The sequence below is a fragment of the Lathamus discolor genome, chromosome 5 (genome assembly GCF_037157495.1).
Source record: "Lathamus discolor isolate bLatDis1 chromosome 5, bLatDis1.hap1, whole genome shotgun sequence".
NCBI classification, from domain to species: domain Eukaryota; kingdom Metazoa; phylum Chordata; class Aves; order Psittaciformes; family Psittacidae; genus Lathamus; species Lathamus discolor.
In genome coordinates this window covers 52,296,767-52,310,147 of record NC_088888.1, presented here as the reverse complement: position 1 = coordinate 52,310,147, position 13,381 = coordinate 52,296,767, and the positions used below count along the sequence as shown (strand labels likewise).

At 38.3% G+C, this 13,381-nt stretch overlaps 1 protein-coding gene across 3 annotated transcripts in view; it reads right to left on the bottom strand.

Annotated features, from left to right (window-relative positions):
• MED23 (mediator complex subunit 23) overlaps nucleotides 1-12,038 on the bottom strand; it is a 38,733-nt gene extending 26,695 nt beyond the window's left edge. The window contains exons 1-11 of one of the 3 annotated variants that reach the window (XM_065680864.1): nucleotides 11,867-12,038; nucleotides 8,510-8,541; nucleotides 8,307-8,394; nucleotides 7,428-7,552; nucleotides 7,168-7,279; nucleotides 6,332-6,430; nucleotides 5,669-5,770; nucleotides 4,598-4,667; nucleotides 2,679-2,791; nucleotides 1,342-1,437; nucleotides 752-769 (exon numbers count right to left, since the gene is read on the bottom strand). In XM_065680864.1, coding sequence (XP_065536936.1) covers nucleotides 752-769; nucleotides 1,342-1,437; nucleotides 2,679-2,791; nucleotides 4,598-4,667; nucleotides 5,669-5,770; nucleotides 6,332-6,430; nucleotides 7,168-7,279; nucleotides 7,428-7,552; nucleotides 8,307-8,394; nucleotides 8,510-8,541; nucleotides 11,867-11,926 — 915 coding nt within the window. In that variant the 5' untranslated portion in view covers nucleotides 11,927-12,038. The remainder of the gene's footprint in view (nucleotides 1-751; nucleotides 770-1,341; nucleotides 1,438-2,678; nucleotides 2,792-4,597; nucleotides 4,668-5,668; nucleotides 5,771-6,331; nucleotides 6,431-7,167; nucleotides 7,280-7,427; nucleotides 7,553-8,306; nucleotides 8,395-8,509; nucleotides 8,542-11,866) is intronic. The other 2 variants (XM_065680861.1, XM_065680862.1) reach the window with 2 other exon arrangements.
• Between the last annotated feature and the right edge of the window lie 1,343 nt (nucleotides 12,039-13,381).

Below are 13,381 nucleotides of genomic sequence, written 5' to 3'. Positions count from 1 at the left end.
GTATTGCAAACAGCAACGCTATTTTAATAAATCTTAAATAATGGGTTGGTTTTTTTTTAAATAGATGGGGAATTTATTATTGTAACAAGGGACCAACTGTAAATCTAATACCCATAATTCCAAGTTTCAAGCAGAAGTCCACTTGGTTGATTTACTCTGACATTCATTTATTTATTTAAACAAGTAGTCAAATTTTAAGAAACTACTTTTCAGATGGTATTCTGCACTACTTTTGTTTAACCTAGCTTGGAGAGTATAATAATTGCCTGTTGGGAAGTTTCTTACGGAGGCTTCCTAATGATAAGAAAATTCCACTAGTAAAGCTTTTTTGGTTTTGGTTTTTTTTTGTTTTTGCTTTTGGTTTGGGGGGTGTGTTACAATAATGTATTTACAGCTTTATAATTTTACAATCAAATGCAGCGGATGTTTTTCCACCTGCATAAGAAAAGAAATTTTGAACTAAGAATCTCTCCTCATCTGAAAATTCCAGCAAAGTAAAAGTTCTTAAGATTGGTAAGGGAAATTGTAGCAGTCCATTCCAATGAAAATTTTAGGATCAAAGGACCACCAACTGTCAGCTTTATGCTACATCTCTCGTATCTCTAGAAATTTGTAGTGAGAATTTGCCCTTAACTAATGGTCCTGCCAATTTCAAGCCCTGACTGTACATGTATTCTCTAACTGGAATCAGTGGCTACAAAGCGGCCAGCGTATCGTTAGTCACAATACAACAGTAAGGTTGTGAACATACCTGAGCAATGTTCAAGGTCTAGAGCATTGGAGGATGGGCAGGACAAGACAGGACAGAACAAAAATAAAGGAAGAAAAAAAGAAAAGACAAAACAGTGACTATGAGGCCAGCCTCAAGGATCCCCAAGTCAGACTAAGCCCTCCCATTCTACGGTATAAAAAGGAAAAATACAACAAAACAAAACCCAGCTTTTCAATGTCCTAGTACCATAACATGCTAATACAAGAGAGCATAACACTTTAAAACCTAATGAACAATAACCATTTTTATTGTTTGAGCTAGCAGTCTCCTACTGTCTGTCAAAGGTGTACTTGAGGCTGGCCTTATAGGAAAAAAAAGCAATGCAAAAAAAAAAATCATATTTTAAATCTCTACTTTTCAATTTAACATTTGGAAAGCAATATATAAATGATAGGAACAACAGTGTCCAATTAACCTAATATGATCTATAAAAAAAAAATAAAATAAATAAAAAATTCAGTCTCTGGACCTAAACTGTTTTGCTTAGTTAGCTATAGCAAAGAAAAGAGAAAAAGAATAGTGCAGATTCTATGCAGAATTAAAACACACGTTATAGCATAGTACAGTACCTGCTTATTCAGACCTAGCATATTGCAGACCATATCCCTTGAATACGGTTGTTCCAGCACATATCTCAACAAAGCAGTCTGTGGCTCAAACAGATCCTTAAAAAAAAAAAAAAAAAAAAAAAAAAAGCAATCACATGCAAACATATACTGCCTCAAGATTATGCTTAATACTGAGTTTCGGTTTAACTGAGTTCATGTAAGAATGAATATTTAATTTATGCAGATAGGTACTATCTGGCAAATCTTTTTGCTCTCTAATACCCAAAATCAAGAAGGAAATAGTCACAGCTCCTAGGAAATGACAGGTTTATCTATTTGGTCCCCGTAAAACATTACTCATCCAGTAAAAGGATGGCATACTTCTTGAAACAGCCTTGAAACACTGGAAGACCATCAAGACCTCGAAGGAACTCAGGTTAAGACAAATGAGGAAGCACAGGACCAAGATATATAAAAAACATAAGTAGTGTAAAGAAATCAGGTATGGAACAACTGCTCGCTGTATCTTCCAATAGCTGAATTACTTCAAAGACAAATGTTATCTCAAGCTAGACTCAAAACAAACAGGAGCTGATTCCTCATGCAACATGAAGTTCAAATGTGAACTACCTGTCAAAGGGATGTTAAGGATGCTAAAAGCTTACAGGGGCTCAAGAGGAGACTGAACAAATATTTGGAAGAGGGGGGTGTACTAAATAATACAGAAAAAACACATGTATCAGGAAATACCCAAAATGATAATGACTGTAAAGTGTGAACATTATACATGTCATTAGATACTCTACCCTTATATCCTTCCTTAGATATTTAGGATACGGGGAACGGGAGGCTGGACAATGTGGATTTTTGCTCTGATCTTTTAGGTTTTTAAATTCTTTCAGTACACCACTATTTCACACTCAATTTTAAGTTTAAATAAGCTAACTTAGAAATCTGAACTGTAAAATTATCTTTCATATGGAAAAACAAAGAGCACAGAAAGAAGATACTACACTCCTATTCTCTTCCATCTCTCCACTGACAAACTAATTTTCCAATCTATTCTGTGCTCTCATTTGCTCTCTCACACACACCCCCCACCCCCCACAAAGCACATCAAACATCTCATGTTCTTCAGCATCCTGGACAGCATTTATACCACACACTACTCTAAAGGTCCTTTGCATATAGCTTGAGATCATCAAAATACGTAACACCATGAAGAAACCTATGTTTTCAAAGTTACCCTAGCTGGAACAATCAGATATTCACAATTGAAATTATTCCCCCCACCGCCCCGATATAAAAGCTCTATATTTATTGAATATGACATTTGTAAGAAGCTTAATAAGGCATACCTTATCATACGGTAAGAGACCTTTCAAAGGAAAACGAAGGGTTGTAGGATCCAGCTTCCATGAGTTACACATGGCACCTGAGTTATTTACCACAGGAAGAAGACTACAGCGACCTACATGCAATGAAAGATAAATTCTAAGACAGTGAAACTGGCCTATCAGTTAATCATTCTGATGCAAAACCTGGCCTCACCCACTTTTGTGTTCCCCTTAAATTTCCACTGTTCAAAGCTTTTCACCATAAGATTGCTTCAGGCTGATTTTAGTTTTAGAACTGATTTTCACCTAATAAAAAAATCTAAGGAGTAAAATCACCATTTATTCAGATTGAGTACCCTGAAAAAGAGAAGTATTGCAAATATTAATCTAAAAGTGTCCTTTTAGGTTACTAGAAGACTGTTCCATCATCATTGCTTGATCTAGGGATTTAATTTTGGCACGCTGACCCTTTCCACAAAGAAAAAGGTATTTCTAAAATAAGGGTATAATCTAGTCTTCCAGTTTTCACCCTGTAAGACAAACACTAGGCAGGATTCTGTTAACTAGTAAACTGCCAATTTTGTAAAAGGTCAGTAAACCAGTCAAAAACAAGCATCTGTACTCCAATGGAGTATATGTAGCCAATGAAGATGTATCTAGTCAATTCAGTCAGCGTAGGTCAATATGATTTAGCCATCATACACAACGTTTTTGTACTGTAAATTTAGACTTGTTAGTATAGATTAGACACCTGAGATTTCTTCCAGTTGCTTACACATAGGCATCTGAACTGAACCCCCTAGCACACCTGTGTACCAGCATCTAAGATTAGGTGCTTCAACTTTGACCTAAACCGCACTGTCAGTTCAAAGCCCATGACTTCTGTTGTCCAGATTGGCCATATCACTATCAGATAAAACAAGTAAAGAAACATTTCTTTCTTCCCTTCAACCACATCTATGCAGGACATTTACACATATAAGTCTTGTAAAAATTTGTGTGTGATCCCTGCAAGTCACATGCATAAAACCTATGCCACATTTTCAATACACGAATCACAGAATCACAGAATCCCAAGGGTTGGAAGGGACCTCAAAAGATCATCTAGTCCAACCCCCCCACAAGAGCAGGGTAACCTACAGTACATCACACAGGAACTTGTCCAGGCGGGCCTTGAATATCTCCAGTGTAGGAGACTCCACAACCCCCCTGGGCAATAACTACATGCTTCTGAAGTACGTAATGCTTTGAAGCATTAGAATGAATTTACATTCTTAATCTCTGCACTGTGGAAGCTCAGTTGCAATAGACCTTGTTGAGACCTAACACATAATGCAGCTCCTAATAAGCTACCTAATTCTCAAAGAAAACAGACTTTTATCTTCTTGAAGAAAAATGCAACAGGCATCACAACCAAACCAGCTAAATTTTAACCTTCTGATTTCTAGCAATAAACAAAGGCGAGTGTTTCTGTCACAGAAAAGGAGAGCCAGTACTTATTTGGCCTACTAGGAAATGTTCACACAGAAGCCTGCAACAACAGCAAGGCTGAGCAGCTACAAAAGCTGCAATGGAAGCTGAAGTCATAAAATACTCCATGACTAATGTATCAGTAGATTTGTATTAACTCAAAATCCTGGAGCTCAGAAAACCTACAATTTTCTTAACTTCCACTGTAGTTAGAAACTACATGACCATGTAACAAGTAGTACATTTCCACTACCAGCTTGTAGTTAAAAAATATTTTGATCAATATAAATTTTCCCCTTCAGAGCAAAAACTGAAAGGTCTGTAACCAAACTGACAAGAATAAAGATACTTCATGAAACATAAGCTCTGAATAGTTTAGCTTAGATGAATATATGCCCCAAAAAGTTATAAGAAAAAAAAGAGTTAAAAATTAATTTAGTTTTAAGTCACTCATGAAATCATTCTCTTACCACAAATGGAATTTATTCTTGCAGTAGGTCTGAAGGTATCCACAAAATCCGATACTAAATTACCCAGTAACTAGGTGAGGCCAAAAAAAAATTAAAAGAAAGGTAAGGGTTTACATTCCAGATACCAGTAAGAGTATTTAAGACTTATAAATAGTTTGTATGTTTTTATAAAATACACAGTAATCGAGTAAATAACTGGCTTACTACACATTTCAACAAGTCAGAAAAGTAATCAAAAAGCTAAAACCACAAAAGGAAAAATCTGCTCTTATTAAGAAGGGTCAGGAGCACGCTTCTCAGTTTGCACTCATATAAGAGTTTATATAATAACTGAAATAATATAGTATGCGTAAGAGAAACAATGCACACCATTTAGTAACAGATGATTTAAGACAAGTTTAGAATTTCTGTTCATAACAAATCTGTCTGCCTTTAAATAACAATTCCACAAAGCAGCTACATTAATGTATTAATTAAATAATTAATTTATAAGCTAAATTAAATTAAATCTTGGGTCAAAAGAAGTCAGTAATATTTTCCCCATTAATCCAATGGAATAAGGACTTAATTCTTTTCCCAAAACTTGGTTATTTTTAACAGAATACAAAATTAAAACCTAGATAAATGTTACATTCTTTTTGGAAACATTGACCATTTCCAATGTATGAGAGCCCCAAATATTTTTGTATGACTGAATTTAAACAAAAAGAAAACACCGGTCAGCTATTTAAAGTGATTCCTCCTATCTTGAAGCCATAGAGAAAGCACAAACTGGTAGATTAAGCGGGACCTGCATTTCCAAATGCATTCAACAAAACCAAGTCAGTGCTTCTAGGGTTTTGAACATTAAACCAGAGGTCAGAACTACATCATCAATTTCATGCAAGAACACACAGAGCTGCTTACAATCACATCAAGTCTGTATAATTTAATTTACATGCCTGATCACAGACCTTACTGTTGAATAGAAGATTTTAAATCTTTGTTTCAATTTTGTTTATAAAAACATAACTCATTTTGGTTTATATGGAACAAAACCCCAGATTATATGCTTTGATATCATGTCATTACCCAATGGGGAAGTTTTCCTTCAGGATATAATTTTCTGATTTCTGTAACCGCAAAGTAGGCAGGTAACAAACACGCATTTCTTTCCAAAATGTAGGCTACCACCTATAAATAAGTAAAAAAAAAAAAAAAAAAATACATCAGTGTAAAAGACTTTGGATAAGGTAAACAAAGGTGTAGTCTGTCTACTGAAGCAGCCCATGAAAACAGATATACCAATTAAATACTTCTGAAGTCGTATTCTGACAGAACATTAGTTTAAAACCTGCTTTTAATTGTAAAAGTGTAAGACTGTTTAAGCCTGTGTAAATCTCTACCCCTCTGCCTGCCTAAGAAGTATTGAAAACAATTATTACTTTTATTCAATAAAAAAATTAAGAAATTAATCTCAATATTATAACTCCTATATCTTATCTTAGGCAAATCAAATATTGGGCCTGACCCTCCTGTTACAAATTTTAGTGCTTATCTACAACCCGCAAAAAGCTCTTTGTTTACTGCATAAAATACAATTACAGAAAAGAATTAGAGCACAAAAAGTAAGTTTTTGCTGTTGAACTGTGCCAACTCTCAGAGAGTCATCCCAGCTACTAGGAACTCACTAATAAGAAAAGAATGAAGCCTATCTTCCTCTATAGTGATAATGTACAGAATTCATATAGTTACCTCTCTTGCTGCTAAAAGCTGCTGTACAACAGCTGAGCTCACAGTGTTTGGAATTGTTAAGATTTTCTCTAGGATCACTTTCAATAGATCACGCACACCCTAAAAGAAAGCACACAAAATTAATTTTCCCAGATACTCTTTTATTTCTGGCAGAATGATTAGATAATCAATATGGTCAGACACTACTTGGACAGACACATTAGTTGCACTAATGACATTGAGCCTCTTTATGGAACTTCTTAATACCAGGATATCCCAGATGAGAAAGTAACTCTTGAAATTCTGATGTGCAGCCAGAGACATCCAACCTACAACGGGTTGTACAGGCTGAAAGAAGTACCATGTTGTGTTTTATGGCTTTTTGGTTCTAACACACTCACCAATGCTGGTGAGGTGATTCTCTGCAAGAGATGCAGTTTCCTACTCCTTCTGCTAAGAGCTGTACCCTGCCAAAGACTCAGCTTTTAAGACCTTTTCCCTACATAGCAACATGGGTCAGAGTAGATAACAGAACGTAAGCCCCCATGCTTGATAGTATTACTTTCCCACATCTACCACTTCTGCAAGTGCATTAGGGGTATTTACCTTGTAACTGAGAGAGGGATGAAAGATGACTGTGCAATAAAGAGTAAGAAGAGTTTAGTTGTCCACACAGAATTATCTATTAAGCTAAAGCTCAACTATGAAAAAGTATTAAAGGTGGTCTCACTGAATTATCTGTTTCTTTCATAATCAAAGCAGACTTTGAAATACTGCGTGTCTCTGGCATAGAATCATAAAAACAAAGCCAGAAAATGAAGCATCTTAGCACAAAGAAAGGAACGGGTGGAAGATACCTTGTAGTCTACACCTCCAATAATCTTGCGGACCAATTTAAATGTTAATGCCCACAGCTGGGTCCTTTCCCATTCAAGTGTATCGGAGTTTATCAGAGATTCACAAACCATCCTAGCAGAAGGAGACAACGCAAGAATAAGTGACAGGTAATAAGCATGTGTTCTCCAGCAGTAATTTTACTGCACCATCATAAAATAGCCTCCAATATTACAACTTCCACAAACTCTATTAATCGATTCATTCTGACATAGTTACTTACCTGGGTGGCAGAAGTCCAGTTTCTACTGCCATTGCTAAACAGTCATAAAGAAAAGAAATTCTTTTAGGACTATGCTGGCTATGAATGAATCTTACAATCCACTGGACACACTGTTCATGGGATTCCTGAAAAAGGAGTAGAGAGGAGAAAGAATGTATTTACAGGCAGTGAAACAAACTAGAATTCATATAGTACCCTACCACAAAGAGATGACAATAAAACAAGATTATAAATCGTATTTGTCCAGTTGTCTTGTTTTTCCTACAAGTCTTTCGATCTCATTTTGAAGCAGTCCAGCTGCTTGGTACTGGAAACACCTCATGGGTGAAACATTGATTTCTATAGTCAACTTTGGTTTTCACATGAAGTCAGAAGAGAACAGAATAAAACAAAATTCTTTTATATTATTCTTTCCCTTTTACAGTTACAATCAAATTCAGCCAAAACAAAGAAGACCAGGTCTCCGATCACAGAATAGAGCCTACAGGTATCTAACTTCTGGAAGGTAATTTTTGAACTCAAACAACAATTTTCCTTCCCCCGCCCCGTCCCCCCCCCCCCCCTTTTCACTTCTACTGGAAATCTTGTAACAAACTCCCTTTTTTATTTCTTTACTGTTATACTTTCATTTGCTTATCCCTATTTACACTGCACACCAACCTCTGCTGAACAACTATATATCATCTTATAAATGACAAAACTGATTTTTTTTTTTTCTCTTGCGAAGTCTTCCTGTATTCTTTACTGCAGCATATTCGAAACTAGATCCTGAATGACTGGACACAGATCTTACAGCTTAAGTGTTTGCCCACTAGACAACATATCACTATATTAAAAAAGTGTATCAAGTACTTGTAGGAAACAAAATTAAAAGTTAACCTGGGAAAGACTGCTCCAAAACTGTCTAAAAGCACCCAGGCAGCTGATCAGTTTGGTTCTCTCATCTTCAGGAGTGTCCATAAACATACTAATGCAAATAAAAAACATTAGTTATTAGCAGTGTCCATTGAAAGAACATAAGTAGAAGTAAAATACATTTATATATCAAAAGTCTTGCAAAAATAAACTAACATTGCACTCACCCAGGAAAAGCTTCTTCAATTACTTCTGTTTTCTGTAAAAGAAAAACTCTGAGTGAGCTATTCTGAGAAGGTTTCCTATGAGTATCACATCACCAGGATGAAGCCCAGAAGAGTAAGTTATACTGTTACAGGACTGTATCAGAGAAAAGTTTATTTCTTCTGCTACACTAGACTCTTACAAAGTTGAGATTGCTTTTTTTTTTTTTCCCCCCATAAAACCAATACACCTTGTGGATTCAAACTAAGGCTTTTTGGTTTGCTTTGGTGGATTTTGAGGTGGGATGGGTGAGGCTTTTTCCTTTTTCTTCTGAACCCCTAGATATTAATTTACTTTGTGAAGCTGGATAAATGTTTGATTCTGTTATTGCAGCTTTATTCATACTTTGAAAAAAAGTAGTATTTTTTAATTCCATTAAGTTTTTGTCTCCTTTATGTTGCATGACACTCAGTAACACAAGCCAATTATTGCAGTTACTTTCTCATCTTAGTTTAGATCCATTGCTTTTTAAATTCCATTGAATAATTATATGGCCTTCTAAGAGATGAAATATATAGTGTGTACATATATATATATACTAAATATATATAATAATATATAATATTATATATAATACATATATATATATTACCATAGACCCATAGAATGGTTTGGGTTGAATAGGTCCTTAAGATCATCTAGTTCCAACCCTACTGCTATGGGCAGGGACAACTTTGACTAGACCAGATTGCTCAAGACACTGTCCAAGCTGACCTTGAACACTGCCAGGGATGGATGGATTTATGAATATCCAATTTATTTGCTCTAAAACATTACTTTTTTGTGTGTGTTTGTTTGTCCTTACCTCCTCCCACTCTATATAGAAAAAACAACTCAAAACAAACCCCTCCATTTTGCTCAAAGGCTTCTACATCATTATTCTAATACATCAGAAAATAAGTTCTGGAAAATACTATTCTGCAACTATTTCTACCTTCTGTAAGAATTTCATACTATACACAGATGTGATGTGTAACTAACCACTACGTATTTTCATTTTATATTGCAGAAATAACAGCATGTAACCAAATAATCTTTCTGGTGAACCTTTTCAATCACACAGCCTAGAACCACCTCTCACTGATACAGCTTTCTCAAGACACAAAAAGGAAATTGATACTCATCTGTTCTACATAGAAACTTAAGGTTCGTTGCTATCTACCAAGTCACTAATAGCAGCAGTGAAAGCAACAACTTGCTATTTTCTCAGTTCTGGCTTCAAAAATGCAGTGAAGCTTTGTAAGGGCCTTTTTGCTTCTTCCATAAAAATTTTAGGCAAATAACATTGCTTAAAAAAAAGGCAATGTGACAATGCAGTCAAATTGCAATGTTAAACATGAGAAAACGTAATCTCAATGACAGTGCCCAAACAAGAAATCAGTTGGATACGGGCAATTAATACGCTATGAGTAACTTAACACCATTTAAAGAAGAGTACATTGTGCATTTTATAATACAAATGTAAAACAGGAAGCAAAACTCAACCTTCCCTCTACACAGATTCATCTTATAGACACCACTTTCAATTACAGCTCTCTATGGGACCTACATACTCTTTCCAGTCCAATTTGACCAACCTCCTGTCTTTGAAACATCAGTCAGGCACCTGTTCACAACCTTATCAGCTACTGTTACCCCAGTGTTTCCAGCCATGAAGTGCTCAAATCTACCAAGAAGCTCATTCATTTAAGCTTTAAAAATCAACAACTTTATGACCCAATGACTGGTTCACTAAGGGAAAGACCGATTTAACTAATTTGATATCTCTCTATGATAAGATCACCCACCTACTGGACCAAGGGAAGGCCATGGATGTGGGTTTTCCGGATTTTAGTAAGTCTTTTGATAGTGTCCCTCCAACACCCTTCTAGACAAGTTGTCCAACTGCGGGATAAACAGTGGGCTCACAGTGCGCTGGGTGAAGAATTGGCTGAAGGACAGAGGTCAAAGCTTGGTAGTGAATGGGGCTGCATCTGGCTTGCAACTGGTCACGAGAGCTGTTCCTCGGGGCTTCATTTTAGGGCCAGTTCCATTCAGTATATTTATCCACAATCAGAATGCAGAAGTTAAATGCACCATTAGCAAGTTCGATGACGGTATCAAACAGGGAGGTGCTGCTGACACTCTCAAAGGACAAGAGGCCTTGCAGAGGGACCCAGGTACACTGGAACACTGGCCTACGCTTAGTGGAATGAAATTTAACAATTTCAAACGCCAGATCCTGCACGTAGGACAGAGTAACACTGGGAACAAGTATAAACCGGAAGGAAAATGGCTGGAGAGCAGCCCTGCAGAAGGGGATTTGAGGGTGCTGGTCAACAGCACGCCCAACACGAGTCAGCAGTGTGCCCTGGCGGCCCAGAGGGCAAACTGCATCCTGGCGTGCATCACACAGAGCATAACCAGGTGGTCAAAAAGAGGTGACTATCCTGCTGTATTTAGTGTTGGTGCAACCTCACCCTAAATACTGTGTGTAGTTCTCAGCCCCAAAGTTTAAGAAGACTGTCAAGGTCCTTGAAGATGTTGGAAGGAAGCCAACAAAGCTGGTGAAAGGGCTGGAAGAAATGTCCTATGACAGAAGCAGCCAAAGGCTCTGGGCTTGTGTAGGAGAGGAGGCTGAGGGGCAACCTCAGTGCTATCTACAGCTTCCTGAGGAGGGGGACGTGAAGAAGGAGATGTTTATCTCTTCTCCCTGACATCCAGACAGGTTCAAAGCTACACCAGAAGAGGCTTAGACTGGACATTAATAAGTATTTCTTTACAGAGACAGCAGTTAACCACTGGAAGGGGGTCCCTAAAGAGGTGGTCAGTGCCCCAGCTCTGACAGTGTTTAAGATGCATTTGAGCAATGCTCTAGATAACATGCTTCAACACGCGATCAGCACTTAACTGGTCAGTTGCACTAGATGATTGTCATAGGCCCATTCCAACTGAAACAGTCTGTTCTAGCCTACTCTGATTACCGACCAAACCATGCTTCCTTTTGGAAGTACCACTGCGTGTCTGTATTTCCACAACTCACGCCATTATGGTGGCTTAAGAGAAATGTCTGCTGAAGACATTCATCTGCCCGCAGCCTCTTTCGAACGTTTCCTTAAAAACTGCTTACTCTGCAGTGAACTTGACACAATACAGCTTGGTTGTGAGTAAGCAACCCGCGTCAGGAAAATAAAAACGCTTATTCTCCCCGTTTGCTGCTCTTCTTCAGGATTCCCTCCCCCCCACCTCTCAGAGGGCGCACGGCGGGCCGCACGGCCCCGGCCCGGCCTACCCACAGCGCTCCCCCCGGCTCCCCGGCGGCGCTCCGGACACGGACTCACCACCACCTCCTCGAAGATGCTCTGTAACTGCGTCTCCATAGGCACCATGGGAATCGCCATGGTGCCAGCACCAGCGCCGGGGCCCCGCAGGGCCCTTTGTCAGGCGGACACGGCGGCGCGGAGAACCCCCCCGCGCCGGAAGCTCCGTCCCCGATTCCTGATCCCGCCCCTCCGCGGGAAGCGGGTGCTTGACCCGGCCGTTCCGGCGGCGCAGCGTTCCGCCCTGGCTGCGGGCTGGGAGCGCCCCCTGGCGGAGCGGCGGAAGGAGGCGGGGAGAGGGGGCGAAGAGGGGGAAGGAGCGGGCGTTTGCAGCCTGGGGGCTGACGTTTCGAGATTTGTTTGTTCGCTCTTTGTTGTTTCGTTTGCGCTTGTTCGGCTGGGTTTTTGGTTGTGGGATTTGGGGATTTTGTTTTTTATTTTTTGGGTTTTTTTTTTTTTGGAGGGGTGTTTGGGTTTTTTTTTGGTTTATTTTTTTTTTTGGGGGGGGGGGTGTGGTGGTGTTGCTTTTTTTTGTTTTGTTTTGTTTTGTTTTGTTTTTGTTTTGTTGTTTTTTTTTTTTTGTTGTTTTTAACCAGAATATTTGGTTAGGCTTCTTTGTTTCCTGAATAATCAGTTCTTAGAGTAATCTGACAAAATACATGTCCCATAGCAGGGGCGTTGGAATTAGCTGATCTCTAAAGTCCCTTCCAACCCAAACCATTCTGTGATTCTATGTTCCGGTTCTTTCCACTGTTCCTACGGGACTATGGTTTGCTGTAATTACTATAAAGTTGGAATTACTCATTCCTGTAAAAAGTCGTAGAATAAACTGAAAATGCATTTGTCTGCCAACATATGAGGACACATCATATATTGGCAGTGGTTTTGAAATTAAAAATAAATGTCAAGTGCCAGCTCAAGACAGTGTTAAAATTTTGTGGCTCTTTGACACTGTGTTTTCTGAGCTCCCTGAGGATGCTTGGCTGTGAACTTAAACTCAGCTAGATACAAACTTATGTCTACAGCAGAAGAATAAAGCCGATCATCTCAAATTCCAAGGTCCCAGAACAGCACAAAATTAACATTGCCAGGCCTGGAGCTGAGTGGAAAATAACCCATAGCGGGAAGACTCATGTGGAATTGAATAGAGGATGATCTGTTATAAACATAAATAGCTTTTGTATAAGCAAGCCTCTAAGAATACATAACATAAGCAATGAGAACAGTTATAAATAAATTTTAGATGTACGCCAGGAATTTGTGATATGCAGGGCACCAGCACTTGCCCAGCTAGCAGAGAGGCGTGCTGTAGCAAACAGGCAGTAGTACACATGGTTGAAGTCAGTGCAGTCTTGTCAGTAATGGGAAATGCCTGGTTGGAAAACAAATAACGCTTACCTGTATGGTACTTACACGCATGTAATGAATGATCACTGATAACAGAAAGGATACAATTGTACTTGCTTGTGTTTCTTTTACAGTTGGGTTGCCTTCAGTTTTAACAGAAAGCTATTTATTCTGTAATAAATATTCATT